The sequence below is a fragment of the Dendrobates tinctorius genome, unplaced genomic scaffold (assembly GCF_039654945.1).
Source record: "Dendrobates tinctorius isolate UK_male_01 unplaced genomic scaffold, ASM3965494v1 ptg000021l, whole genome shotgun sequence".
NCBI classification, from domain to species: Eukaryota; Metazoa; Chordata; class Amphibia; order Anura; family Dendrobatidae; genus Dendrobates; species Dendrobates tinctorius.
Genome location: NW_027361689.1, coordinates 25,447,541 through 25,475,370, shown reverse-complemented (window position 1 = coordinate 25,475,370; position 27,830 = coordinate 25,447,541). Strand labels below are relative to the sequence as shown.

At 43.1% G+C, this 27,830-nt stretch overlaps 1 protein-coding gene across 3 annotated transcripts in view; it reads left to right on the top strand.

Moving 5' to 3' along the window:
* NBAS (NBAS subunit of NRZ tethering complex) overlaps positions 1 to 27,830 on the top strand; it is an 816,956-nt gene that overhangs the window by 479,003 nt on the left and 310,123 nt on the right. For all 3 annotated transcript variants that reach the window (XM_073568249.1, XM_073568248.1, XM_073568250.1), the window contains exon 41: positions 14,114 to 14,343. In XM_073568249.1, the coding sequence (XP_073424350.1) occupies positions 14,114 to 14,343 (230 nt within the window). The remainder of the gene's footprint in view (positions 1 to 14,113; positions 14,344 to 27,830) is intronic.

The window sequence follows — 27,830 nt, the reverse complement described above, 5'->3', positions numbered from 1 at the left end:
ATTCCCAGATTACTTCAGTGTATTTTAAGAATTGTTTTATTAGCGAGAAGTCTTCCCTCCGCCTTTTTGACGCTTTCATTAGTTCTTTGGAGTCGATGCGCATTTGAGAAGATAAGTTTGCCCTTCTTTGGTGCTATTAAAATAAATGGGACAGGAAGCTTGAAAACTTTGATGACCGTAGTACAAAAACTTTTTTTTTATTTTATACGGATGTGGGCTGCCATTTCAGATCTGAACACTTAGGATACCTGTGCACAGTTTTTTGTTTTGTTTTGGTGCGGTAAAAATACTGAGTTTTTTTTTTAGTAGAAACCACTTAAGGAAACTCCTCCTTAAGGTTGTTTTTTGAGGATTTTTTTTTTGTTTTCCTGAGTTTTTTCCTGGAGTGTTTTTTTTTTTTTTTCTTTTTGCAGCTGACATAACTCTATTATCGGGTGTCCCCGGACCAGGGCTCCTTCTCTGCCCTAATGCTAGGGGTGCCCTAACTAGCCCTGTTCCTCAGATTACTTCTAAAGGGGAATATGCCTGAGCCATGTACCTTGCCTTAGCTTTTGAGTTCACCCTCAGTCTGTACTCTTCCTCCATCCAGGGAAGAGGGGAGTAGTAGTATACCATAATGCACAAACCAGACTAACAAGGTAATACAAACGGGGGTAACGAAAATACCAAACATACAAATATACTGTACACACATAAACACTGAGGAGTGGAGGATGGGGTTAAACTAAAGTAGGAGAAGAAAGGGAATTATCACACACTCAAAACCTAGCAAAAGTCAAAGAGAAATCCACCAAAAGCCTTCTTCAATAATAACCACCAACAACCTCCAGCCATGCAGCATAAGCTAACTCTGACAATGAGTGCTAGCCAGGACCCAGATTATGTAGAGATGGGAATTGCTAACAGTGCACAGCTGAGAGCCTTAATGCAGGAAAGCTTCCAGGAGCTCTCAACTGAGCAGGTTAACCCCTGCACTGCTAAAAGAATTTACACTGTTTAATATGAAAGTGTAGTGCTTCTAATCAGTGCAGGGGTGGGAGAAATCAAATGCTGTGGTCTTTTGGCTCCTCTCTGTTGCGATAAACCCGTGACTTTTTATAGAACAGGGCCTGGTTTTCGAGCATTTTCCTTCACTTCAAAGAAGTGACATGCATTTTTTTTTTAAACAAAATAGGAGAGAGGAGGGGGCGCTCCTGGTGTGATACCCAGTGGTCAAATAGAGTAGGTTAGGAACAGAGTACACTAACCTGCCATGGTTATGCTGCCGGGATAACCATGTTTGCAGAGCCTGCAGTGCTTATCGTGCACCATTCGTCATCCTGGCTTCCAGGTTTCAAGGTTAGCTGGTCACAAGGGGCGTCACGTGATGCTGATGTCACCACAGGTCCTCCGTCTTTCAGGTCTTGCAGGATGGTTGGAAGCCTGTTGGGTCCGTGCTGCACCAAGCCGCTCACCCAAGAAGGGTGTAAAATACAAGGAAAGAGAAGTACGGCTGATTAGGGTGCTCAGACCAAGACAGACACTTGTTTTGGATGGAAAAAAAACTTCTTTACTTGGTCATTATGTCCTCACAAAGCTTTTCGGGGGTGATCGCGCCTTCATCAGGTGTACACCTGATGAAGGCGCATTCACTGACGAAAAACTTTGTGAGGACATAATGTCCAAGTAAAGAAGTTTCTTTTCCATCCAAAACAAGTGTCTGTCTTGGTCTGAGCACCCTAATCAGCCGTACTTCTCTTTCCATGCATTTTTTTTGGTCCTTAGGTTAAAAATTGAAGCAAATAAAAAATGCTTTAGGCCGGTTTCACATTAGCGCTTTTTAAGCGCACGCATGGCCGGGGGTAGCTCCGCCCCCGAGCCGGCTCTCTGCCCGGCGTGCCCGCCCCTTGCTTGTAGCGCCGCCTACTAGCGGACAGCGGCGCCTGCGATCGGCGCACCCTATCTTTAGCATAGGGTGCGCAGATCGTGTGCAGGCCGTGCGCTAGTTGCGCTTTGACCTGCGCTGCGCACTTTTGACGGTGCGCCGTGCGCGCCAAAATCCGAAAAGTTTGATTTTGGCGCGCACGGCGCACCGTCAAAAGTGCGCAGCGCAGGTCAAAGCGCAACTAGCGCACGGCCTGCGCACGATCTGCGCACCCTATGCTAAAGATAGGGTGCGCCGATTGCAGGCGCCGCTGTCCGCTAGTAGGCGGCGCTACAAGCAAGGGGCGGGCACGCCGGGCAGAGAGCCGGCTCGGGGGCGGAGCTACCCCCGGCCGTGCGTGCGCTTAAAAAGCGCTAATGTGAAACCGGCCTTACAAATAGAAAATATAACCAGTAAGGTACGGTAATTTAACAATAGAAATAAATAGTTTTTCAAGCATTTCTTGAGTGATTTTTTTCCCCTGTGTCTTTTGATGTGGACTCACTCCAAAAATACTCTTTAAAAAAAAAAAAAACCCTGAGGCCCTCCAAGGTTGTGTTCTGCCAATTAGTTTTTGACACTCTGTAATTTCACAGTGTAAATAAGGACAGTTACAATTCTAGTTACAGCGATGTGGGGTGGGATTTCTAGAAACAGAAACGTGCTAAAAATACATGAAAGGGCACATGACTGAATCAATAAAGTTTTGACAAAGCCAAATACCAGGAAGTATCAAAAAAACAAAGCAGCTTTATTTAAAACATGATTGAGGAAAAAAAAGCAGTCAAAACATGAAAAAAGCGCAGCTAAACCTGATTTACTCAGTAGGTGAAGAAATGATACAAAAAGACCGCAACATCAAAAACTCACAAAAAGCTCATCGTGGAAGCGCAACCAAAGAGCTGCATGTCTTTTAATGAACCCGGCGCATCTGAAAAATGTCATGCGCCTCCATGTGTTCCTTGCCACGTATCTTACGTCAATTGGCTATTGGACTAAATTTGTGATGTAAGGAACACCGGCGCTCAAAAATGGTGTGAGACCGTTAAGTCGCAATTTTTTAATGCCACAATTTTCCTACTTAAGGCTTTTCATGCCGGAATTCTGGCGTTAAAAGCTTTAAAGAATTGCACACTGTGTGCTAATACGCTTAGAATTAAAGGCCCCAAGCCTGAGAGATTCTGATGGCAACATGCCCCATCATCACTTTTTTAGTTGCAGCGTTGACATTGGGAACCTTGTATGATACCGAATCACCAAAATATATAGTTTAAAAGCAACCTGCCATGAGCTTTTAGGTCCCAAAGACGCCAACACCGGCTTGCATGGTTTTTACGTTTGTTAGCATGTCCCTATTTGTATCATCACTATCTGCATTCTGCAAAATCCTTTTTATTCCCGCGTGCGCTGTATGCAGATTACCCAGTAGTAGTTATGGTGTTGGAGCCAGGTGCCTAGTCACAGTGCCCAAACCCAACAGTCACTCCAGCTCTAAGGACATCTCTGGGGTCGGGATATGTTATCTCACGCCTGCGCCGGTGACATCCAGGTGCCTGCACAGTGCACAGGTGCAGCCGAGGACAGCGCACATCATTGCACAAGCACTTGTCTTTGGGCTTACTTTGTGATCAAGTCTACATAGTTTAGTTATATTATTTTATCTGGTCTTTTTGTTAGTGGAGAGAATTGTTGGCTTATTTATCATACCAAAAAGGTCTGACTCCAGACTCCCCAGTGATGAGCACTGAATCATAGAATGGTAGAGTTGGAAGGGACCTCCTGGGCCATCTGGTCCCACCCCCTGCTCAAAGCAGGATTCGCTAAATCATCCCAGTCAGATGTCTGTCCACTGTGCCCCCTTCATTGCTTTCCAACCACAGTTACAAGCTTGTAGTAGCGACTGCCTGTGATTACAGCTCAGTCCCATTTATTTGCATCGGACTGAGCTGCAGAAAACCGTATATTAGATACAGCCTCCTTATCAATGTAGATGTGATACTTGTTGGGCATCGCCACTCCTTCAGCAGTCAACGTAAAGGTCTGATTCACACACACGAGTGTTATGGTCAACGTATGGACCGCAATGCACGTACCGCCCAATGGTCTCCTAGCTGGAATTCTACAGCCTCATCTATGCCATGGAGGAAGCCGGGTTCTGGTAAGGAGATCGGTAGCTGGGTTGGGTGTGGAAAATACTGATGTTTGAATTCAGCAGAGCCACGAGGATACGAGAAGTTGGACCTCCACCAATTTCATATTGATCACCTGCCGTATGGATAGGGTCCTTTATCAAATTCTTGAAGGAGCACTCGTGTTTTGTTTTTTAGTATCCCGTGTTTAGCAGTCAGTGTGCATTAAAATATTTACCGGTCTCTTCTGCCGTTTCCAGTTCTTCTCTACACTTCTCCTGCATCACATCTGACAGAAGCTCCCTCATAGGTTGTCCCTACACATGAGATGACTGACAGCCATCTTGACCTGCTCTCCCATACAGAGGAGCGCTCGTTTGGCCGATACCTTCTTATGCTCTCTATGAGAAAGTTGTCAAGTGACACGTCGTCCGGCAGCTTATCTTCAGGAGAAAAATGAGATCAGCAGTCCGAAATCGGACACGTCCATTCTACTTCTCTCCCGATCATCAGTCTTCCGGTGGCCCCAAACACATTAGACCGTCGGCCAAACTTGTCGATTTATTTGGCCAAGATTAGTCTAATGTGTATACCCAGATTTAAAGATCAGAAATTCGTTTGGCAAAGTGAGTGTCCCTGTGTATGGGAGAGTCGGCAGAGATAGCTGCTGTTATCTACTGTATATGGGGGACCCATAGGGTTATCCGAGGTCTCCTATTTATAAGGCGAGATCAGCTACATTGCTCATTGACGACATTATTGTAAATATGAATGGATTTCTGGCATTGTTCTTTGGAACATGAAGATATGTGAGAAATCATTTCGGGTCACGGCTGTTTACTCTTATTCATTGTCAAGAGATTTTCTGAGACATCAAACAAAGAACATCAAAGATGACTCAGATGAAGTAGAATGAAGATGAAGGCGACGTTGTGTCATTGACTGCATAGAAAAAACGTCTATACAAGTCTATTTGTGCTTAGAATCAGAAGTAGATGCTGATCCTACCTACAGGTGGGCGCTATTTTAGCTTTTTAATTACAGGACCTAATGCCTCTATTATCCATTAGATAGCTATTGGCCAATCAACAGTTCAGCCGGCATCTCTCCTAACTCCCCTATACACAGGAACTCCCGGCCGAGTGCTCCTGAGCTCTGTATGAGAGCTGCTACTAGACTCCTCCGATTGCATCTCATCTCCCAGAGAACAAGAGGATGGAGCCTTGGAAATCCAACATGCTTTTGAGTCGTCTTTTGTGAGACCCCAGCACACATTAGACTGTTGGCTGATATTGTCTGGTTCAGCCAACTTTTCTTCTATTGTATACTCAAATGTTTTCTACTCTTGATTGTTAGAGATTCTCCAGGATTAAAAAGGGGATTTCTAACCATTTGTTCAAGATCGGCCTATAGTTATATAGGTTGTGATAAAAGCATACAGCCCTTTCTTAAAGGGGTTTTCCCACCACAACCAAAGTTCAGTTTAATCAATAGATCTTGAAATAATAATAACTGCGCCAATGTAATGTCTGTACTTTTTTTTTCTCCTCCCCTCCTGCCCAGGAGCTGTGGTGTGATCAGACCATGTTCCGGCACCGTCAGACACAGCCATTACACAGTACCCAGCAGGGACACATTTATAAGATTATCTCCGTACAGGGACATTTCACTTAAACACATCCAATTGTGGAAATTATTATTATTCCAAAATCTATTGATTAAAATGAACGTTTGTTCATGGATAAACCCCTTTAAGTGCTGTTATAGTGTCTTCCATTACTTCCTCTTGTGGTCGGGCATTCCACAATCTGACTGCTCTAACTGTAAAGAACCCTTTCCTATTTAACTGCTGGAATCGCCTTTCTTCCACACGAGATGTATATCCCCTGGTCCTTAGTATGGTCTTTGGAAAGAATAAACATTTGTTAGTCCTTTGTATTGACCTCACGTGTGTGTATGTGTGTGTGTGTGTGTATATATATATATATATATATATGTGTGTGTGTGTGTGCGTATGTATGTATGTATGTGTATATATATATATATATATATATATATATATATATATATATATATATATATATATATGATTTCTGCTCTCAGACTTATTTTTTTGAACCTAAACAAGCCCAGCTTTTCTAACCTCTCATCATATGAGAGGCCCTCCATCCCTTGTAATAATCTAGTTGCCTGTCTTTGATCTGTCTTTACCGTCCCTTTATCTTTTTAAAATGTGGAGCCCTAAACTGTAACCCGTACTCTAGATGTGGCCTCACAAGTGATTTATAAAAGGGTAACAATACATTGAGATCGAAGGATTTTCTCTCTTTTTTTATACTCCCTAAAATCTTGTTAGCTTTTGCGGCTGCTGCCTGACATTGAGGACGGCTGCTCAGCTTGTAACCAGAATACCCAGCCCTTCTCCTTTTCTGTAGTCCCGAGTATACGCCCATTTTAATGTATATGCAGGCATGTCTGGTATTGCAGTTCTACCCTATTCACTTAAAGGGTTATCCTACTAAAAATATTTAACCACAGAATAGGTGATATATGTGTGATCAGTGGTGATTCCATTGTTAGGGCCCCCTACTGATCATACTTAGTGGAGTGTTGCGCTTTAGTAACAACCCCTCCACTTACTTTACATGTGAACTATGCACACCCTACAAGGACTTTAGGACCCCAATCTCAGGATAGATGGAGGTCCCCGCAGTCAGACCCCAGCGATCATACATTTATTTCCTATTCTGTGGAAAGGTGCTAAATATTATTTGCGGAATTACCCATTTTAATAGTGATTGTCAGCAAACACCATCTATGGGCAAATGTGGCTCCATTTCTCAAGCAAAGGCAGACTTTAAAAAAAAAAAAAAAAAAAAAAAATTGGGAAAATCCCTTTATGGCTTAAGTTTGCCACATTATTCAGGATGTGCTCGATATGAGATGGGTCCATTACGAGATCTGTCAGGAAACTCATCATGTTATGAAAAGATGTAATTTCCATATAAATAGTCCTTGTATCCATCTCACTGCCATTTATAATTCTGGGCGACACTGTTGCTGCTTTAATGAGTGTTTGTGTCCAGGATATCAGGACGGTCACGGGCCGGCTCTTGTTACTTTCCAGAATTTACCCCACTGTTTTTATAATTCTTTCCTATATGACTATTGTGGTATACCCCAGAATAGATAGGACAGCTTGTGCTTCCAAGAATATCGGACGTGTCGAGAAGCTTTATTCGAGTAGGGATCCATTTGGCAGGACCACCATGAAGAGAGGTGAGCAGAGGTACAAGCTGAAGGTGTATGACTTGTACTCTGCTAAGAAAAGCTCTCTTAAGAAAGGTAAAAAATTAGCCAATTAACGAAAGTATTTTACCAGGTTTTTGCCACTTAATCTGAGAGCAGCATGATATACAGACATATACCCTGATTCCAGTGATGTGTCACTTACTGGGCTGCCTGCTATAGATCACTGTAAAATATATATATAAAATCACTGTTTTATCAGCAGGAGATTATCACTTGAGGACTAGTAATCCTGCTGCCAAGTAGTCCAACCCCGCCCTCACCACTGATTGACAGCTTTCTGACAATGTACAGCTGTCAATTAGGGATGTGGGCAGGATAAGGCAGTGATTGTCTCAAAATGAAAGCAAGCAGCCCAGTAAGTGACACCGCTAGTATCAGGGTCTTTGCCCCTACATTGTGCTGCTCGAAGATGGGGTAACAAAAACTAGTAACAGATTCCCTTTAAAGCCAGCTGAGCTCATCTGTATTTTGTTTAAAAAATGATGTCACTCTGCCCTCCACTGCGTTAATAGTATGTTTTTGCTATGAATTATGCCACTATTGTAGACTTAAAGGGGTATTCTCCAGTTTTTAAATTGCTTTAATTAGACATCATGAAAATAAGCAAGTTTGCAATTTACTTCATTTTAACTGTTGCCTTTCTTCTGCTAGAAGAGCTTTTACCTTTTTAGAGTACAGCTGGTTTCCATGGGGAGGTATTTATGTAGAATACACAGGACGACAGCCGTTTTGCGCCTCATGCGCTTCAACGGGTCTTATAGTATAGGATAGTGGAGGAACCGTTGAAGCGCAGGAGACACGAAACGGCCGTTGTCCTGTGTGTTCCACAGAGATACCTTCCTGCTGGTATGTTTTAAAGGATGAACCAATAAAAGTATTTTTTTAAAATAAGGAGCAGTGAGTGCCACCTTTCTCTGTGTATGGACATAATTTGAATTGTTGTTTCCATGGTGTTCACCTGAGATTTCAGGGGCAAGGTGTTAACGATTTTCAGCTACAAGTGGGCCACAGGTGCCACAGCAGTGTCAGTCTTTTAACTTATTGTTGGGACATTCCATTAACGCTTAACCTACCAGTCACCTCTATCCATCCCACTGATTTCTATACAGCAGTTAGCTGCTATTGCTAATCTACATCCATCTCCGCTCCTGACAAGTTGCTCTTATCAGTTTTGTCAAAGCACAATTCCCGGAGCACACAGCAGGAAACAGCAAATACCTTGTTCTCTCTATTCATAAATATAGTGATAGCAATGTGAACTGGGAACAAACCACTTACAGCTGAATATGTGCTGAGCTTTATAGTTCTATTAATACAACAGCTCTGCTAGTCACCAGGACTGTCTCTTAAGGAGGAGAGCCAGGAAGGAAGGAGACTGCATAGCTCTTAGCTCCACAAGAAACTACTTGAGAATAACCTTTATTTCCTACTGTACAGCTTGTAACACGGTGCTGAAGCTGGCTTGGATTAGGAAGTTACATTGATCCTGGACAGTATTCAAAACCCTGCTTCCAAGCTCCATAGAATAGAGCTTGTAAGCACGGCAAATGTTACTCTGTCTAGCAGAGGTGGTCGGTCTCCTTGGAGACACACTGTAAACAAAAGAAAGTGTTTATCTTAAAAACATCTGAAAATTTAAATTGTTTGTATTTATAATATCTATTAATGAAGATGGGAATAATCATTATATTAAAAAAAAAACAGGCGTTGCCTGGTCATGTGATCATATTCTACAGCTTAGATTAACACATTTGCTAGAATAGGAGTGGAAGCAGGGAAATGCTGGAAAATGCCTGCAAGTTGTCATTTCCTCCATGAGGCTGGAGCTTTTTACCTCTGTCTTCTGTGTCTCGTGATTTTTCTTATCTCCTCTGTTTGTACAGCCTCCGAGCATTAAAGTCGTAATGTCTAATGCAGAGCTCCATCTATGCGCTCTCGCTGCGGACCCCCGCACGCTGCGGGTTAAGTGCTTCTCTTTACATTTGTTTTTTCTTCCTGGTAAATCCACATTCAGTACAGCAGAGATGACGCCTCCAGACTTCAAGCGTGTAAAGTGTATATTGCGAGAACTTAACCTTGTGCGTCGGTGCGAATGCCCCCAAACAATGCGCCGCTGCGATAAACATCCGACATCTACAAGTTTTCATTCTGTCCCTAAAGCTTAACCAATCGCTTTATGCACAGATAAGCAGTGTATCGCGTGTAATTCTCCGGAAATGTTTTCAGAGTGCGTACATCAGGCAGCACATTACCCAAATCTTCAGCGTGTCATTTTGAGATTTAGGTGGTAGTTTGCCCCCCGCCCCGTGCTTATTTGTCAATTTTCACCGTTTCTGTGGCCTCTAAGTGCAGCCGGACTTCAATCCTTTGGCGGATTTCTGAACATGATTTGTGGCGTTGAGATGTTTTTATCTGCACTCATGGCGGATTCAGGACGGGGAAATCTGGTGCTCGCGGCTGTCATTGGGAAACAGTTTAAACGGAAATCTACAATAATAAAAAAAATATTCCATTGGCGTTGGCTGTGAGTTGGGAGAAATTTAAGGCTCTTTTCAAAAACTTTTCCGAAGCGTTGAACCAGTCCAGGAGCCCGCCAATCGCCAAGGCGAGCAGGCTGAAGAGTTGCACTCTTTGCAAAAAAAAAATGCATTTTGCTTAGGACAGAGCTTTTGCCCCATTTCTTTTCAGCGATCAATGTGGGTCTCGGCACCCAGACGTCCACCGATAGAAACATCAGAATATAGCGAGTGATGTACAGGATGATAAGAACGTAGAGTGTGTTGATTGTCTGCAGAGGGACCGTAGTGTTATAGCTGCGGGAAAGTGTGTAAAGACCAATGGAGACCACCTGTCAGGTCCGCTTTGTCTAAATAGTAAAGGCTGCAGCCGATCAGTGGCTGCTTATTGGTTGCAGTGGTCATGTAGCGCAGTGTCGCCCACTGGTAACGGCAGCACCGACATGGCAGGAACGGCGGTGCTGCAGGAGATGAGACTACATTTTATGGGGTCCTGAATTGATTGAGTAGGAGTGGGAAACCCCTTTTACAGATGTGATAGACAGCAGCCACATGGCCCATAGACAACAGTAGATTGACTCGGACTCATTGTCATCTATGGTAAAGCTTTCTAATTGTGCTCTGACTTGGGCAAAGGATATTTGGCAGGGAGGGGGAGAAGGTGAGCTGTGACCATATTTTTTGTGAGGAGTGGATACTGTAAGGTATAGTTATCGATCATTATTCAGCCTATGATGATGATGGCAGGTGGACCTCCTGATTTTAACAGAAAAGGAAATTTGAGTCTAGTATTCAATTTAGATGTCAATATAAAGAATACAACATTCCGGTGTTTTTTATGTTATAGATAATTTTTTTCTTTTTTACATTTGGCTTCTGTAACCGAAATTGCGTTTTTTTACTTTCTAATAGCATCTGTGTTGCACTGTCTATTGCTGACTGCAAAATGAGGTAAATGAGAGCATGTCAGTGAGCTCATTATGAGGGAGCGTTATAACTTTTATCATCCTCCTTCTCGGCTCCTTTCTTGTGACAATTTATGATCCCATGACAGTTGAGATCAACCTTTCAGAATACGCTCACTGTCAGGTTCTCGGTTCACTCATTCCGCAGCTAGCGATAGAAGATGCAGTACAGAAGCTTTAGAATACAAACAGTGCAAGTGCTAATGAAGAAATGAAATTAAGCAAAAAATTCATTAATTTTTATATAAAATATAAAATAAATATAAAATAAATAATATATATAAAAAAAAAAAAAAAAAATCCCCAGGGGTGCCCAGAAGTTAATATTCGGATCGCCTATTCACATAGCAAAGATATGCTACAATGCAAATATTTTACTTACCTCTGCCGGACTGAAATCCATCACTTCCACTGGCATGGTGGCTCTTCAGGTGAAATCCTGTAACATGTGAACACAACTTTTACTGATCTCGTAATTCTTTTGCGCTGATGGTTGTCTGTGTAAATACTTTGATTAATTCCCTCTCAGTATGTCTCTGGAGTGCGGGAGATCCCGGAGGAGAACCACGCAAACACGGGGAGAGAATGCGCATCCACCTTTAAATCCAGGACCCTAGTGTTAACCACTGAGCCACCCGGCTGCCTCCAGGTTGCACTTAACAAACAAACTATAGGGCAGTAGATTCTCGTACAATAGGAGAAACGCCTGCCAGGGACTCAACCACTGGGACTTGGTGCAAAACTTCCATGCTTCAAAAATATTGATCTTCCCGCAGCCAACAGGTTCTAGAGCAGTGAGATCTGAGCAGATTAATGTAATATTTGGGAAAATGTATTAATCACAACTTGACTTGATCATATGACGGCCCTGCATGATCATGTAATAGAAACACTAGGCATATAAGAAGTTGCAGTGAACGGAAACAAATTTATTTGGCAATCCTTAAAGTTGTTAACGTTTCGGTCCTACACATGGACCATCATCAGAACTGATCGCCTCTAATGTTATTGATGATGATGGCACCATTACCACAGTCACTAGCGTCGCGATCACAAGCGCTGTTGCAAGCAGATCATCAACATCATCATTAGAGGCAATCCTTTTTGATGAAGGTCCATATGTAGGACCGAAACGTTGACATCTTTAGGAATTGCCATTTTTTTTTTCGTTTACTGTAACTTCTTGAGTGCCAAGTGTTTGTATTTCATGATTTAAGGGTTACATCCAGCCTTGGGCACCTAGTCCTCTTAATCAGGAGTGCCGTATACTCTTCCTACACAACCCTACATGATCAGGCGTTTTCCCACGTATCCCAGTGAGGAATGAATGGTGAGCTCTCTGGACTTTTGCCGCTGTTAGCTGCAGTAAAGAATAAAACTCCAAGAACCCAACATAGAGGAAGAGGTGACGGAACGAGCACTCGGGCAGATTGTCTTGATCTTCTTTATTTAATGGACAATGCATTTCAACTTTATCTTCGCCCCATCCAATCCACTTGTACAGTGGGGCAAAAAAGTATTTAGTCAGTCAGCAATAGTGCAAGTTCCACCACTTAAAAATATGAGAGGCGTCTGTAATTTACATCATAGGTAGACCTCAACTATGGGAGACAAACTGAGAAAAAAAAATCCAGAAAATCACATTGTCTGTTTTTTTTTCATTTTATTTGCATATTATGGTGGAAAATAAGTATTTGGTCAGAAACAAGCAATCAAGATTTCTGGCTCTCACAGACCTGTAACTTCTTCTTTAAGAGTCTCCTCTTTCCTCCACTCATTACCTGTAGTAATGGCACCTGTTTAAACTTGTTATCAGTATAAAAAGACACCTGTGCACACCCTCAAACAGTCTGACTCCAAACTCCACTATGGTGAAGACCAAAGAGCTGTCAAAGGACACCAGAAACAAAATTGTAGCCCTGCACCAGGCTGGGAAGACTGAATCTGCAATAGCCAACCAGCTTGGAGTGAAGAAATCAACTGTGGGAGCAATAATTAGAAAATGGAAGACATACAAGACCACTGATAATCTCCCTCGATCTGGTGCTCCACGCAAAATCCCACCCCGTGGGGTCAGAATTATCACAAGAACGGTGAGCAAAAATCCCAGAACCACGCGGGGGGACCTAGTGAATGAACTGCAGAGAGCTGGGACCAATGTAACAAGGCCTACCATAAGTAACACACTACGCCACCATGGACTCAGATCCTGCAGTGCCAGACGTGTCCCACTGCTTAAGCCTGTACATGTCCGGGCCCGTCTGAAGTTTGCTAGAGAGCATTTGGATGATCCAGAGGAGTTTTGGGAGAATGTCCTATGGTCTGATGAAACCAAACTGGAACTGTTTGGTAGAAACACAACTTGTCGTGTTTGGAGGAAAAAGAATACTGAGTTGCATCCATCAAACACCATACCTACTGTAAAGCATGGTGGTGGAAACATCATGCTTTGGGGCTGTTTCTCTGCAAAGGGGCCAGGACGACTGATCCGGGTACATGAAAGAATGAATGGGGCCATGTATCGTGAGATTTTGAGTGCAAACCTCCTTCCATCAGCAAGGGCATTAAAGATGAAACGTGGCTGGGTCTTTCAACATGACAATGATCCAAAGCACACCGCCAGGGCAACGGAGGAGTGGCTTCGTAAGAAGCATTTCAAGGTCCTGGAGTGGCCTAGCCAGTCTCCAGATCTCAACCCTATAGAAAACCTTTGGAGGGAGTTGAAAGTCTGTGTTGCCAAGCGAAAAGCCAAAAACATCACTGCTCTAGAGGAGATCTGCATGGAGGAATGGGCCAACATACCAACAACAGTGTGTGGCAACCTTGTGAAGACTTACAGAAAATGTTTGACCTCTGTCATTGCCAACAAAGGATATATCACAAAGTATTGAGATGAAATTTTGTTTCTGACCAAATACTTATTTTCCACCATAATATGCAAATAAAATGAAAAAAAAACAGACAATGTGATTTTCTGGATTTTTTTTTCTCAGTTTGTCTCCCATAGTTGAGGTCTACCTATGATGTAAATTACAGACGCCTCTCATCTTTTTAAGTGGTGGAACTTGCACTATTGCTGACTGACTAAATACTTTTTTGCCCCACTGTATATCTAAATGTTATTAAACTGATTCTGGATATTCTAAAAATGATTAGTGAGAAATAGAAATATTCAGATTTTGTTTTTCCTCACTTAATGGAAAGCGGACATGTTACAGCTTGGAGCATCCAGTTTTTGCCTTTTTTTGTCTTCCTATACGACACACTAATTATATTTATTTTCCGTAGGCGGACCCAAACTTGCTCATCAAATTGGTTACAAAGTACGTCTCTGATTATGCCAATGCCAACTGGCCCATTGAATTGGTGCCCCTGATCGAACAGCTGCACTACTACAACGAGCGTCTGGTGGACTTCACTCAGGCTCAGATCCTCCAAGGTCTTGGCAAGGGAGTGGATGTGCAGAGGTTTGCCACGGACAGTCAGTACAAAACAGAGACTATTCTAGGACTTGCCGAGTAAGTATCTTAATGAATTTATACGCTGGCTTTTTGTTTGCGTCACATGATTGTGTGGAATTTTGCTTTTAGCGTCTGATGTCCTCACGGTTCTATCGGAGGCTCTGTTGGCAACGGGTCATACAGCGCTGATTCTCTTCTTTTTTTTTTTTTGCGTTGGAGATGAGCAGAAAGATTTTCTGTTCCTCCTTCTAACCTATGTTGCTGCAGAGCCTACTTTACGGAGACTTAATAGCTGTCTACAAATATCTCAAGGGCTGTCACATTGTAGAAGGATCATCTTTATTCTCATTTGCACAAGGAAAGACTAGAAACAATGGCATGACACTGAATGGGAGGAGACACAGATTAGACATTAGAAAAAACTTTTGACAGTGAGGGTGATCAATGAGTGGAACAGGCTGCCACGAGAGGTGGTGAGTTCTCCTTCAATAGAAGTCTTAAAACAGAGGCTGGACAGACATCTGACTGGGATGATTTAGCGAATCCTGCTTTGAGCAGCGGTTGGACCAGATGGCCCAGGAGGTCCCTTCCAACTCTACCATTCTATGATACCATCTCCTGTATGTCCATCATTTGCTAGGACTCACGCAACATCTAGGTTTAGCAGTGGGATGTCTTCCCAGGGATGCCAGACACAGAAATCAAGTAAGGCTTCAGCAGAGGACTGGACTAGAGGTTGGATCTAGGTACAGCAAATCTTTTTTGTTTGGGTGCAAGGCACATCCAGCACAGAACTTTGGTTTCCACAATCAAGAGAAGCCTTGACTTGACCCTTCTTTATTTTTTTTGTTTCACTTACCCGGGGAGACGAGTCCCGAGGGGCTCTCGCTTTTTGCTCCAAGCGCACATTTCCCCCCTTTCCTGACTACTCGCGCAGTGGGTTGGGCTAGGGCACGGCCGATCCAGGGACAGTGGCAGGTGGGGAGTTTGACTGGTGCGGTACACCTGTCAAACCGTAGCTCAGGTGTCCAAAAGCAAGCTCAGGGAGGCCAGAAACCTCCCGTTGAGAAGAAAGGCATAAGCTCGCTTGATTGTAAATTTCAAGAAGCCTTCACTGAACAGGGCCCTTATACACAACTTGTGCCCATATGGCTCAAATGGCCGTTTGTTAGGGGTTTTGGGGTGTGATCATGGGCGATCAGCTAGGTGAATCAGCGAATGCTCATTGCAGGACGTTGTCTCAAGTGATGTGACTTAAATAAAATTGAAGTATTGCTTCGTGGGTGGAACCATAACCCACTTTATAGGAGAAGGACGCGGGTCCTTCGTTTCTGAAAGTTTGCCTTCAAATCGTGATATATACAGGAAACTTGTCCAGTATTAATGGAGAAGACTCTGATCTTCAGTGAGAGTGATGACTCTGTGTCCGGAGATGCTTGCCAAGATGCGTGCTCGGTCAATAGGGATCGTGGTCGCGTCCTATGTAATGAATAGGACAAATGTCTTATACCTGCTGTTGGTGCGCAAGAAGGATCAGGCACTTGTCATCGCTACGTCAGCAGCGACATTCACTAAAAGATATATTGGACATTCCCTCGATATATTGTGGTTCCTGATAAGTAGAGTTGACTACTTGGTAATGAGGAGAGATGGTTTAGGCCTTATTCACACATTAAAGGGACTCAGTCAGCTCAAAATGACTGTTGAAATCACGTACAGGCGCTCAGTGCTTCATGGCGGGCCGATTATCTCCACCATTCCCTGGCTGTATGAAGCTAGCGGCGAAATTCTGGAGACTGAGGGATAACAAGCAGGTGTGAAGGTACATTTAAATAGTCCAACCATGAAGCACCTAGCAGTGGGACTTAGTTTGAACAGTCATTCTCTGGTGACAGTCTTTTTAAAGGGAGTCTGTGAGCATAGAATGACGTTTCCAACCAAGCACAGGAGCTCGTGCACCCTTGGAGTAGCCAAACATGTAAGTGTCCTGCCCACCTATTTGTTTTTCATCGTTCTCCTCTTTTCTTTGGCTCTGTAAAGCCAAAGCTGTCAATCAAACGAAGAGAGAGGGAGAGATGGAGAAAAAAACATAGGTCGGAACGTGCACTGAACGATTTGGCCACACCAAGGGTGCACCCAGGTGCCTGTGGTTGGTTTGAACAGTCTTTGTGCTGACAGACTGCTTTTATTGTATTTCCTACATGTACAATCTACACTTTCCTGCGAAAACACAAAGACATATATTTTACGCTTCTTTTAAAAAGTCTAATTTTTAATTTTCCTTTTTTTTTTTTTTTAATGAGTCACATAAAACAAAAACATAACTTCTTTTGGTCCATGAATTGGTCAGTGTGCTATCAGACTTTCACAAAACGGTTGGTAGGAGAATCATTGCAAACTTCCACCAGATTTTTTTATTTTTGGGACGACACATGCCTTGTTAAAAATGTCCCAGAATGAAAAATGGATGAAAAACAGACTATGATGAAAATCAAAAAATATGGCTGCAAAGCTGAAAGAGTTGTGCGAATAAGTCCTAATGCAAGGAGAACCAGGACGTCGTGTCTGTTCAAAGCAATGGACACCCTACAGTCAGTCTTCAAAACTCCGTACTAGGGCATATTAAAGCCATTAACATATAGTACATCCATTACAAAGAGAAAATGATATCATGCGGAACATTAGTAACTGGTAAGAACGCTCTCTTCTAAACCTCCATTGCACCGAGCCGCCGAGATGAAGACCACAAAGAACAGCGCAGCTCACAAGCCGGCTCTGATACTCCTCCAGATTACAGCATCGTACACAGACTTGAAACGCGTTTCCAGCAGATAATCTTCTGAGTCTGGAAATTTGTCTTTGGAAATGAAAAAAAAAAAAGGCAAGAGGAACGCAGCCTGGTCTGTGTAATGTAATATCAGAGCACTACAAGTCATACCAATTAGCCTGTGAGATTAGGAGAACATATCGGTGCATAATAATGTGTCTGTGCCGCGGCCCGGAATATGACAGCAGGATTTGAAGTGTCGCTATTGGTCGCCGGCTTTTAGAGTTTGTGTTCATGGAATAAAGTTTCTACGTTGCTGAAATCAACAAAAAGGTTAATAAATGCAGCAATGCCCTGATATAAAATCCCATAGTATCTGATAGCGGTATATCAGCACGGAGTACGGCCGGTTTCGTCAGTCACTGCCGCGGTGCGGGTCATTTCTTTTGGGAATACATTATAGGACATGTCCCATCCCAGCAACCCCTTCTTATTATACAATGAGTCCATAATCGGCTGATTGCTCCACACTGAGAACTAATCTTCAGAAATGTGGTAATCCGCTGTTATTGCCAGGGGGGGATCTTTGGTTGGCCAAACATTTTTCTGGCAGGGGAAATTTTGAATGACACATCATCTACTAACCGGATGGCCATTGTGAATGCATTTACTGGAGGCGGTGTCCTCAAGAGCTGTGTCTCTTTATTCAGCTAAGAGTAGGGTTTTCTGATTGGCGGGGGGAGTTATCTTCCACAGGTCTTAAGGTACTGTCACACTTAGCGATGTACCAGCGATCCCGACCAGCGATATGACGCGGTCAGGATCGCTGGTACATCGCTAAGTGGTCGCTAGTGAGCTGCCACACAGGCAGATCTCACCAGTGACATCGCTGGGGACGGGGGTCGCTACTTACCTGTCACACCAGGCGATCCTGCGTCCTCCCGCCCGGCTCCACGCGTCGCTCGTCTTCACAGCAGGAAGCGCCGCAGGAAGCTGACGACGAGAAACAGTCCTGAACGTTCTCGCGCGATCAGCGATAACCAGCGGGGGAGCGGGTCGTAGGTAAGTATCACACACAGAGATATCGCTAGCAATATCGCTATAACGTCACTAGTTATAGCGATATTGCTAGCGATATCTTAGTGTGACTGGCCCTTTAAAGAGGATCTGTCAGTAGGATCAACCCTCCTTAGCTGTCTATATGTGCATGTAGGTCATAGGAAGCTCAATAAAATGATTCCTTGATATGTACGATCTGATGTATCATTCCAGAGAAATTCCACGTTTTTCTTTTTATGTAAATGAACTGTTATGATCTATGGGCCGGACATAGAGCTCCCTGAGAATCTGCCTCTTCAGCTCACTTTATGAGACATGTAATGACTGCCAGTCTGCTCTCCTGATCTACGTGTCGCATACTGATTACAAACCCCTTTTATTTCACATAACTGTAGATGCAGATTCTCGTCCTTATTGTTGCAAAACATACTGATGGAATTGGTTACAGAAGAATTTCTAAACTACTGCTGAGTACTTTTTCCTGTGTCATTTCTCATTATTACACATAACTTAATTTAGGGACATCTATGGGTTGATTGCTTTGCCTGTGTGGATCGGATGGGTTGTTACCAACATCTGGTGAGACCAAAAGTGGAACAATGTTGATGAGGACCTTTGACATTTGTGCAGATGCTGTTCTGGCTAGAATGAAATGCATGACCATGGTGCCACGTGTTGACTTCACGGTTGGGACTTGTTCAACTTGGCAGATTTTCGGTTTGTATGCTCTCCGCTTGCCAAACAGATCGCACATGGACCAAAGCAGATGATGGGGTTGTTCAGCCTTTACTACTGGTTGAACCATTCTGCATAGCAGTCTCACCCATTATATTCATTAAGTGAGTTACAGAAGCTCTCTTCCCGACCTTTTGGGTTTACACTCATTGGTGCTTAGAAGGGCTGGGCCATCTTTTTTTTTGCCCAGAAGATGATGAGCAAAGTGGAGACCGAGTATCTTCATGGAAAGATGAATCTTGTGATTGATTAGTGAAGGATCAGTCATCATATTGGTTGAGGTTTAGTAACTGTGCATTTATCAAACAGTTTTCAGCTCACCATAACGATTTGAAAGGGATTGTCCTCGATTTTAAGCAAGCAGGAAATATTATCAAATTTACAAAATCACTAACTCCCACTTTAGTCCCCGGCTTGTTCAGCGCTACTGGTCCTGCCGCAATGACATTACATCATCCACATGACCTCTGGCAGTCACTTTCTGTAGGATGGTGATGGGAGTGATTGGCTGCATTGAACCCCGGTGAGGCTAGTGATTGGCTGCAGCATTCATGTGAAGGATATGGCGTTCTTGCGATAGGATCAGTGGAGACCACTGTTGAAAGCACTGCGGAATAGTTTGCTGGTGCCATGTTAGCGGAAGTGTGTCTATTTCCCAGCCACCAGACCAGAGCCCAGCTAACCTCCTCCCACCTGCCAACATCTCTAGTACCTCTTCTAATTAATAGGCCCGGTGCGATGTCCCCATTGTGGCATGGCACACCATGATGTTGCTCCAGGCCTACTAATCAGAAGAGACACTACACTATTGATGCCAACAGGTAAAAGATGGGTTTAAGGGGCTTTGGCCAAGAAATATTGATGTGGCCGTTTGGGTAAGGGTCCTGCAAATCTTTTTGCTCTGCACTAGCTATAGTTCGCTCAACCATCTTACCAACTTAAAATGGGCAGGTGGCGGGATGTTGAATATGGGTCAATAGTGTTTGTCCTGGATTTACAAAAATGAACTTGAGGGTTAGAAAACTATCCAGAGCTTGTGGTTTAAGTAAGTTCACCGTGATATGATTTGAAAGGCCTTATTGTAGAAGGAAGGGGACTCAAGTGCGAGATAAGTGATGGAAAATTTTAAGGTAGATGTTTGGGTTGGGGAAGTATGCTTCTGCTCAAGCATATGGTTATTAATTGTGTGGGTTCACATATTGGAAAACTCCATGGGCCGACACATCAAGACTTAGAACTTTTCTTCCAGCCGTGCCGTTCATATCAGACTTCTAATTCCATTTAACGAGTCTGTGTAATTGTGGTTTGACCTTTGTCAGCCTTTACTTAGCAGGAGACACTTCTCTACTCTTCTCAGACTGGAGAATTTCTCGAAGAAGCTGTAACATTGCGTTGCCTTTGTACTGTCGTGATCAATAGGGGTGAAATCTTCCTGCAGTTTTCTTCTTTTTTTTTTTTGAAGGCATATCGATGTAACGGGAGCGCCACAGAGATCATGCTCTGTAGTCTTCTACTGTGAACACAGCTAAATCAATTGTAAGCCACAATCACAACACATTCCTTATTTATCGAAAGCTCTCTAAAAGCCACAAAAGGAAATTCGACCATTCACTTAATCAGTGAGTTAACCAGTCCGACCGCATCCTTACCGTAGATGTCTCACGCCAAGAATACCGGGAATAGCTACAGACGTTCCAGGACTCATACATAGTAAATATAATATATATTTATGTGCTGGTCGCTCAAATATTTATTACCCTTATTATTTATGAAGCACAGAAATACATAAAAGTGCAAGTGCTAATATTGCCACTAACAAGATGCAGCACATTATCAACCAGCACTCCCAACCCACTGACCCCGGATCTGGCCCCATGATGTTCGGAGATGCAAAATTCTTGTACTTTCAATATAAACCCATTGGAGGTGCCCTCAAAGGGAACATGTCAGGATATTTGGGGTCACCAAGCTAATTACATTGCTGGGTAGGGTAGTTAAAGACAGCATGGCCATTAATGGATACTTTACCAATGAGAAAATTAACTTTTAATTATTTATGCTAAAGTGGCTGCAAGTTCTCTGAGGATTGACGAACATGGAACATATGTAAGGGCATAAAACACAATAATAAATGGCTGTAGCAGTACAGAGACACAGGCTGCGTAATACATGAAGTTGATTGTTGTTAGTATTTATAGTTTGGCTCAATTACAGAGCTAGATTTTACCTTAAAAAAGGGACACATTGTAAACAGTGTGCCAATTGATGCACAGGGCAATATTGGATAGTAAGTCACCTATGTAATCAAAGTAAAAAATTTATAAAAAAAGGACCAAAATTCTTAAATACAGCCCATTAGATGGTGGGTAACTCAGCAGCTGAAGGAAGAAAGTCACAGTTAAGGTAAATATCACAAGGTTTAGCCATTTATCATATAATACATATACCCATCCATGGGAAGCGACACCCGACGCGCGTTATGCTGAGGCTTAGTCTTGGGCTATAAAATATTATCATGATCGTTAACGGTTGCAATGATGATGGCATTGATTTTAGTGCCAACATGAACGATCTAATCTCCCAAAAATGTATTGAAATTGGTCTTTTGGAGTATATTCTAAGGGGATCGTGGTGGAAAGTGAGCAGGTCTTATGCGGAAATGCTGTTCATTTGTCACACATTTGATATACGTAGCATAAATTTGATTTGCTGTGCATTAGAGAGCAAACCAAACTGATTACCGTAACTAAAGTCTAAAATGAAAAAAGCTTAAATAGTAAAATATAAATCCATAGGGGAACCCTTTACTTTTCTACTTCATGTACAATGAATAAGGTGCCTCCAATCAGGGCTGTGGAGTCGGTGTCATAGAAATTGAGGAGTCTGAGTCGGAGGTTTGGCTCCACAGCCCTGCCTCCAATCCATTGGATCGGTCAATGGGCGGTAGATTGGTGAGACTCTCCCCTCAGTTTGACAGAGTGAGATACTTTTGTCTTCTCTCTGAATGGTGCGGCAGTGCGCATGCTCCAATGCAGCTCCCATTATTTCACATAGGATGGAGAGGATCTCTGTTCTCTATGGGACCATGGGCAGTCCCAGAGAGGATGGACAGTGGGGATCTCAGCAGCTAGACCCCCAACGATCTAGAAGTTCTCACCTATGGTGATGGATGATAACTTTATGTACTCAGAGTACCCCTGTTTAAGGGTGGTGTACACTACTGGACAATGTGCAACCGATCGTAGACTGCAGCAGTCGCCTGACAGTGACGTCCCTTGACCGCTGGTAGACACAGCGCCAACATCTCTCAAACTTTACTGGTCCAGGAGGTAAGTATAATGTCTGTTTTATTTCATCTGGGCCATTTTAACATACAAGAAGGGTTGTTCAGTTGTACAATTTTACATAATTGGATCCAAAATCCAGAAAAAGGTTTGACAACCACCCTATCCCCCCAGTACGGTCGACTTCTTTGCAAAGTTCTAGGAAATAATTTGAGAGCAAGATGACTGTTCACACATAGCAGAACTCCAGCCGGTCACGTGGCGATGTCCTGGAATTAATCTTGCATGCTCTGCCCTTTGCTAAGATGTGAAACATGACTGAATTTGTATCAAATAAATGATTGGGTTTGTACGGCATAATAATGTGTTTTTGTCATCCTGCTCTATGGGAACAACAAAGTGTGAAAGAGCCAATTATGGAATGCTGCTGATCTCTGAGATGGCCATGAATCATTTTTATAGTGTTTTTTATATGCTTTTAATTAGACTTTTCAGTGGAAGAGTCTTTGTACCTTTCATTGGTATGCAACGCGCCTCCTCGACGGTTCTTAGGGGAAAAACATAGAGTGAAGAATGCAATCGAAGCCATAGAGAGATGCTCACTTCATTACGGCTAATGGGGGTTTGCTCATGTTAATATGAAATGTGACCGCTTTTTTATTGACCGGCTCTGCATTTACATCCTCGAGATCTTATGACCCGGAGAACAAACACAAAGTTGCGCATGTCATTTCTGGAACAATTCCCACTGCTTCATAATCATCTAGCTTTTCTTCGCAAGGCTTAGCATTTTATTTTTGTATATTTTTTTTCAAGATATGTATGCCTTTTTTTTTTTATTTTTCCATGGCAGCCTAAAATTAAAAAATGGAGCAGCTTTGCCAATAGTCTTTCAAAGGGATAGAGTTGAGCAAAAGGATCTGCACGGCCCTGATCCATTGTCCAGTCTGCTTCTCCATGACAGTCACTTCTGATGCCAATTCTTTTCGCTCAGCATCTTGGGTGTCTTCTGCGCTTGTGTGGCAGCGTAACATCATGACATCACATGAGACCTAGTCACTACATCTCTGGCGTTTACTAGACCCCGCAACATCATGAAGCCAGCGGAGCCAATCATGCCAGTCGCAGTACTAAAGGCTGTCCTGGTTCGGCTGCCATAGAGGATCTGACTGGACGCTGGCCGAGGGCAGCGATAAACATTTTGCGCAACTCAATTAAGGAATAGGTGAAAACTGCACAAGTTTTGTTTGCAATCTGTAACATAGAGACACACAGATCTCCATAGGTTCTGTATATACAGCAGAGTTGATTACTCAGCGTTAAATATTTGAAAAATAAGAAAAGCAAAATATGATTGTGATACGCTGCAAGGAGAGGTTTACGCTAGAAGTGGCCACCCAGTGGTTGTGGTGTGGATTACAGGCTAGCTTGTTATGATATTGTATTGAATTTGATATTCTTCTGGGTTTGAACTCCTGAGTCTGTGATTTGTGATCGGCTTCTCTGATCCACAGCAGACACATCTTTTCTCCGGGTGTTTAGTTTCTGTTATCCTTGCTGCAGTCTGCTTATGGTAACAGGTGTTTTAATTTGCTCATTTGTCTGCCCTATCACCTTTTAGGTGCGGCTTTATATTCTTTCCCTCTTTTGGCATTTCTTGCTGGTGATATTAATACAAGCACCTCTAGGAGAGAAAAGCGCAAATTAGGGTCTTATCCGATGATAATTTCACAAATAAAAATTAATTTGCACTCACCTAGTCATCCATATTAAACATGCATATAGGACTCCTCAGAATCAACAGCTGCCGCAGATCCACAGATACGATCATCTCACCAATTCACAGTTGCAGAAAAAATTAACAATCCAGGTATATGGTTAAAAAGGATTGGTATTTATTTCATAGTTCACACAGTACACAGTGTACTGTGTGAACTATGAAATAAATGCCAATCTTTTTTATCCATATACCTGGATTGTGAATTTTACAGCAGCGCGGTTTATATTCACGTTTTTCCTCTTTTCTGCAACTGCTAATGATATTGTCATTTGGATATTCAGCCATACTGGTGTTGTTTAGTCCTGGCTGTGGTAGAGCAGCTAGGCTTTATCTGTTTCCTGTTTTTGTTCTTTATCTTCTGTTTTTGTTCTTTACTCTATCTTCTGTTTCTTTTAAGAGGTAGGTGGCATATTCTCTAACAGTAAGTTCTTAATCCTTTTCCTTTTTTTGTGGTTTGTTTTACTCATTCTAGGACCTTTTCCTTTTTTAGCACACTGTCCCATTTGTCCCACTGTCCCACTCTGCTCTGCCCTCCAATTCTTCAGGAGGAATGTGAAGCATTCGACGGCCATTCAGGCAGCATAGGTTTAAGTTGCTGTCGTCTAGTCTGTGCTTAGGGCTATCTTAGCTCACCCAAGAACCACTAGGTCTCAGCGTAAGGATTTCTAGTCTGTACTGGAACCGGCAGGGTTAGTTGCAGTTTTTAGCTTCACCAATTTTCCCAAGTGAGTTGCTACACAAGCCTAACATTGTTCTAGTGAAAAAACTGGAATCCTTACCCATTTTTGAGCAAGAATGAATTGGTGCTTTATTTTTTCTATGATTTTCAAATAATCCAGACATTTTTCAGTTACCGTATATACTTGTGTATAAGCTGACCCGAGTATAAGCCGAGCACTTAATTTTGCCATGAAAAACTAGGTATTGACTCGAGTATAAGCCGGGTATGCAGTGTCCCCTCATCCCCATCCTGGTATGCATGGCTCCTCATCCCTATCCTGGTATGCATGGCTCCTCATCCCCATCCTTGTATGCATTGCTCCTCATCCCCATCCTTGTCTGCTTGGCTCCTTATCCTCATCTTTGTATGCATGGTTCCTTATCCCCATCCTTGTCTGCATACCTCCTTGTACTCATCCTTGTCTGCATGGTTCCTTATCCCCATCGTTGTCAGAATAGCTCTTTATCCTCATCCTTGTCTGCACGGCTCCTTATCCCCATCCTTGTATGCATGGCTCCTCATCCCCATCCTTGTCTGCATGGCTCCTTATCCCCATCCTTGTCTGCGTGGCTCCTCATCCATGTCCTGGTATGTATGGCTCTTTATCCCCATCCTTGTCTGCATGGCTCCTTATCCCCATCCTTGTCTGCATGGCTCCGTATCCCCATCCTTGTCTGCATGGCTCCTCATCCTGTCCTCGTATGCATGGCTCCTCATCCCTGTCCTTATATGCATGGCCCCCATGAGAAAAGCATAAAACATTAAAAAAAATCTTTAAGGGAATGAATATTTACCTCTGTCCACGCCTATGGGAGTGGAGAGAGGTGAAAATTCATAACTCTTAAGTATCGTGCACATGTGACAGCCCGGCAGCTGCTGGAAGACTGCGGCTGACACTGTGCGCGCTATAAGAGAAATGATTTTTCATTGCCATTGCAGTGTACATTAATATCTCTTTAGCAGCAGGCACAGGCTTTAGCCACAGCCGCCGGCTCCTGCCTCCTACGACCCGCTTTTGTAAAATTATACCTGCTTTGTAGTCAAGTGCGGAGGGCTTCAGTTGCTATTCCTGAGCGATTAGTCAGCTGCAACCAACAGGGAGAAATTGCTGCCTGTCATATTTTTCCCCTGCGGTGGCACATACTTGTGTTTATGGCCGTCTGTGAAATATATGGACCTTGTTTGTATACGAAAGGGAGAGCTCTGGCTTTGGCTTATTATATAAGTTGCAGATTCTGACAACCTGGAGTATGGACCGCCTGTTCAGTAGGTTCCTTGTGGCGTCTTCTGCCGTGTTTGGCGTCACCAGGACCTTCTTAGTACCCTGGATGCTATTTGCGCCTGTAGGAAAAGGAGAACGTGACTGTCTGGCCTTGTCTACACCTGTCTGAAATGTAAATCAATGCCCTCCTCTGATTCTTGAGTGACGTGAACACATCTTTGTGTCCTTTCAAGCTCCGCACAAGTTCAGCACTGTTTCTCAACAAAGACATTTATTGGCAGGAATGAATTCTGGAATGCGATGACCCTGTCAAAAAAAAGAAATGTATTGTGTTTTTTGTTTTACTTTTTAGAATAACAAAAGAAAAATTTAGTATGAGCATGGACATCTGATGATAGTGTGTGAGTGCAGTCAGCAGGGGTCCATCCTGTTCTCCTCCGCCATGTCTCTAGCAGAACGAGCGCGCAATCCCATTGTCAGTCAGAGCGATGACTGAGCACGGCGATCAGAGCCTTTTGATGGAGGACTCGTCATCTCGTTTTTGTGCCGGGTCTTGCTTCAGTAGATTAACAATTCTTCTTCTAGTATCTGCGTTTTCAGTCCCTTCCTTTTGCACAGGAAAAAAATATGAAATTTTATTAGATGATCTGCATCTGGTTTTCTTCTGCATCAGGGGTCTAGACCATAAGACATGTTGATCTTAAAGGTAGCAGATACACTACCGTTCAAAAGTTTGGGGCCCCCCAGACAATTTTGTGTTTTCAATGAAAACTCATACTTTTATTAATCAAATGATCTTCCAAATGAATTTAAAATCTAGTCCAGATATTGACAAGGTTCCAAAAAAAGATTTTTATTTGAAATAATAATTTTCTCCATCAAACTTTGCTTTCGTCAAATAATGCTTCCTTTGCAGCAGTTACAGCATTGCAGACCTTTGGCATTATAGCAGTTAATTTGCTGAGGTAATCTGGAGAAATTTCACCCCATTCTTCCAGAAGCCCCTCCCACAAGTTGGCTTGGCTTGATGGGCACTTTTTGCTTACCATACAGTCAAGCTGCTCCCACAACAGCTCAGTGGGGTTGAGATCTGGTGACTGCACTGGTCTCTCCATTACAGATAAATTACCAGCTGCCTGCTTCTTCCCTAAATAGTTCATGCATAATTTGGAGGTGTGCTTTGGGTCATTGTCCTGTTGTAGGATTAAACTGGCTCCAATCAAGCGCTGTCCACAGGGTATGTATGGCGTTGCAAAATGGAGTGATAGCCTTCCTTATTCAAAATCCCTTTTACCTTGTACAAATCTCCCTCTTTACCAGCACCAAGGCATCCGCAGACCATCACATTACCTCCACCATGCTTGACAGATGGCGTCAGGCAATATTCCAGCATCTTTTCAGTTGTTCTGCGTCTCACACATGTTCTTCTGTGTGATCCAAATACCTCAAACTTGGATTCGTCTGTCCATAACACTTTTTTCCAATCTTCCTCTGTCCAATGTCTGTGTTCTTTTCCCCTTATTAATCTTTTCCTTTTATTAGCCAGTCTCAGATATGGCTTTTTCTTTGCCACTCTGCCCTGATGGCCAGCATCCCGGAGTCGCCTCTTCACTGTAGACGTTGACACTGGCGTTTTGCGTGTACAATTTAATGAAGCTGCCAGATGAGGACCTGTGAGACGTCGATTTCTCAAAATACAGACTCTAATGTACTTGTCTTGTTGCTCAGTTGTGCAGTGGGGCCTCACACTTCTCTTTCTACTCTGGTTAGAGCCTATTTGTGCTCTGCTCTGAAGGGAGTAGTAAACACCGTTGTAGGAAATCTTCAGTTTCTTGGCAATTTCTCTCATGGAGTAGCCTTCATTTCTAAGAACAAGAATAGACAGTCGAGTTTCACATGAAAGTTCTTTTTTCTGGCCATTTTGAGAGTTTAATGGAACCAACAAATGTAATGCTCCAGATTGACAACTAGGTCAA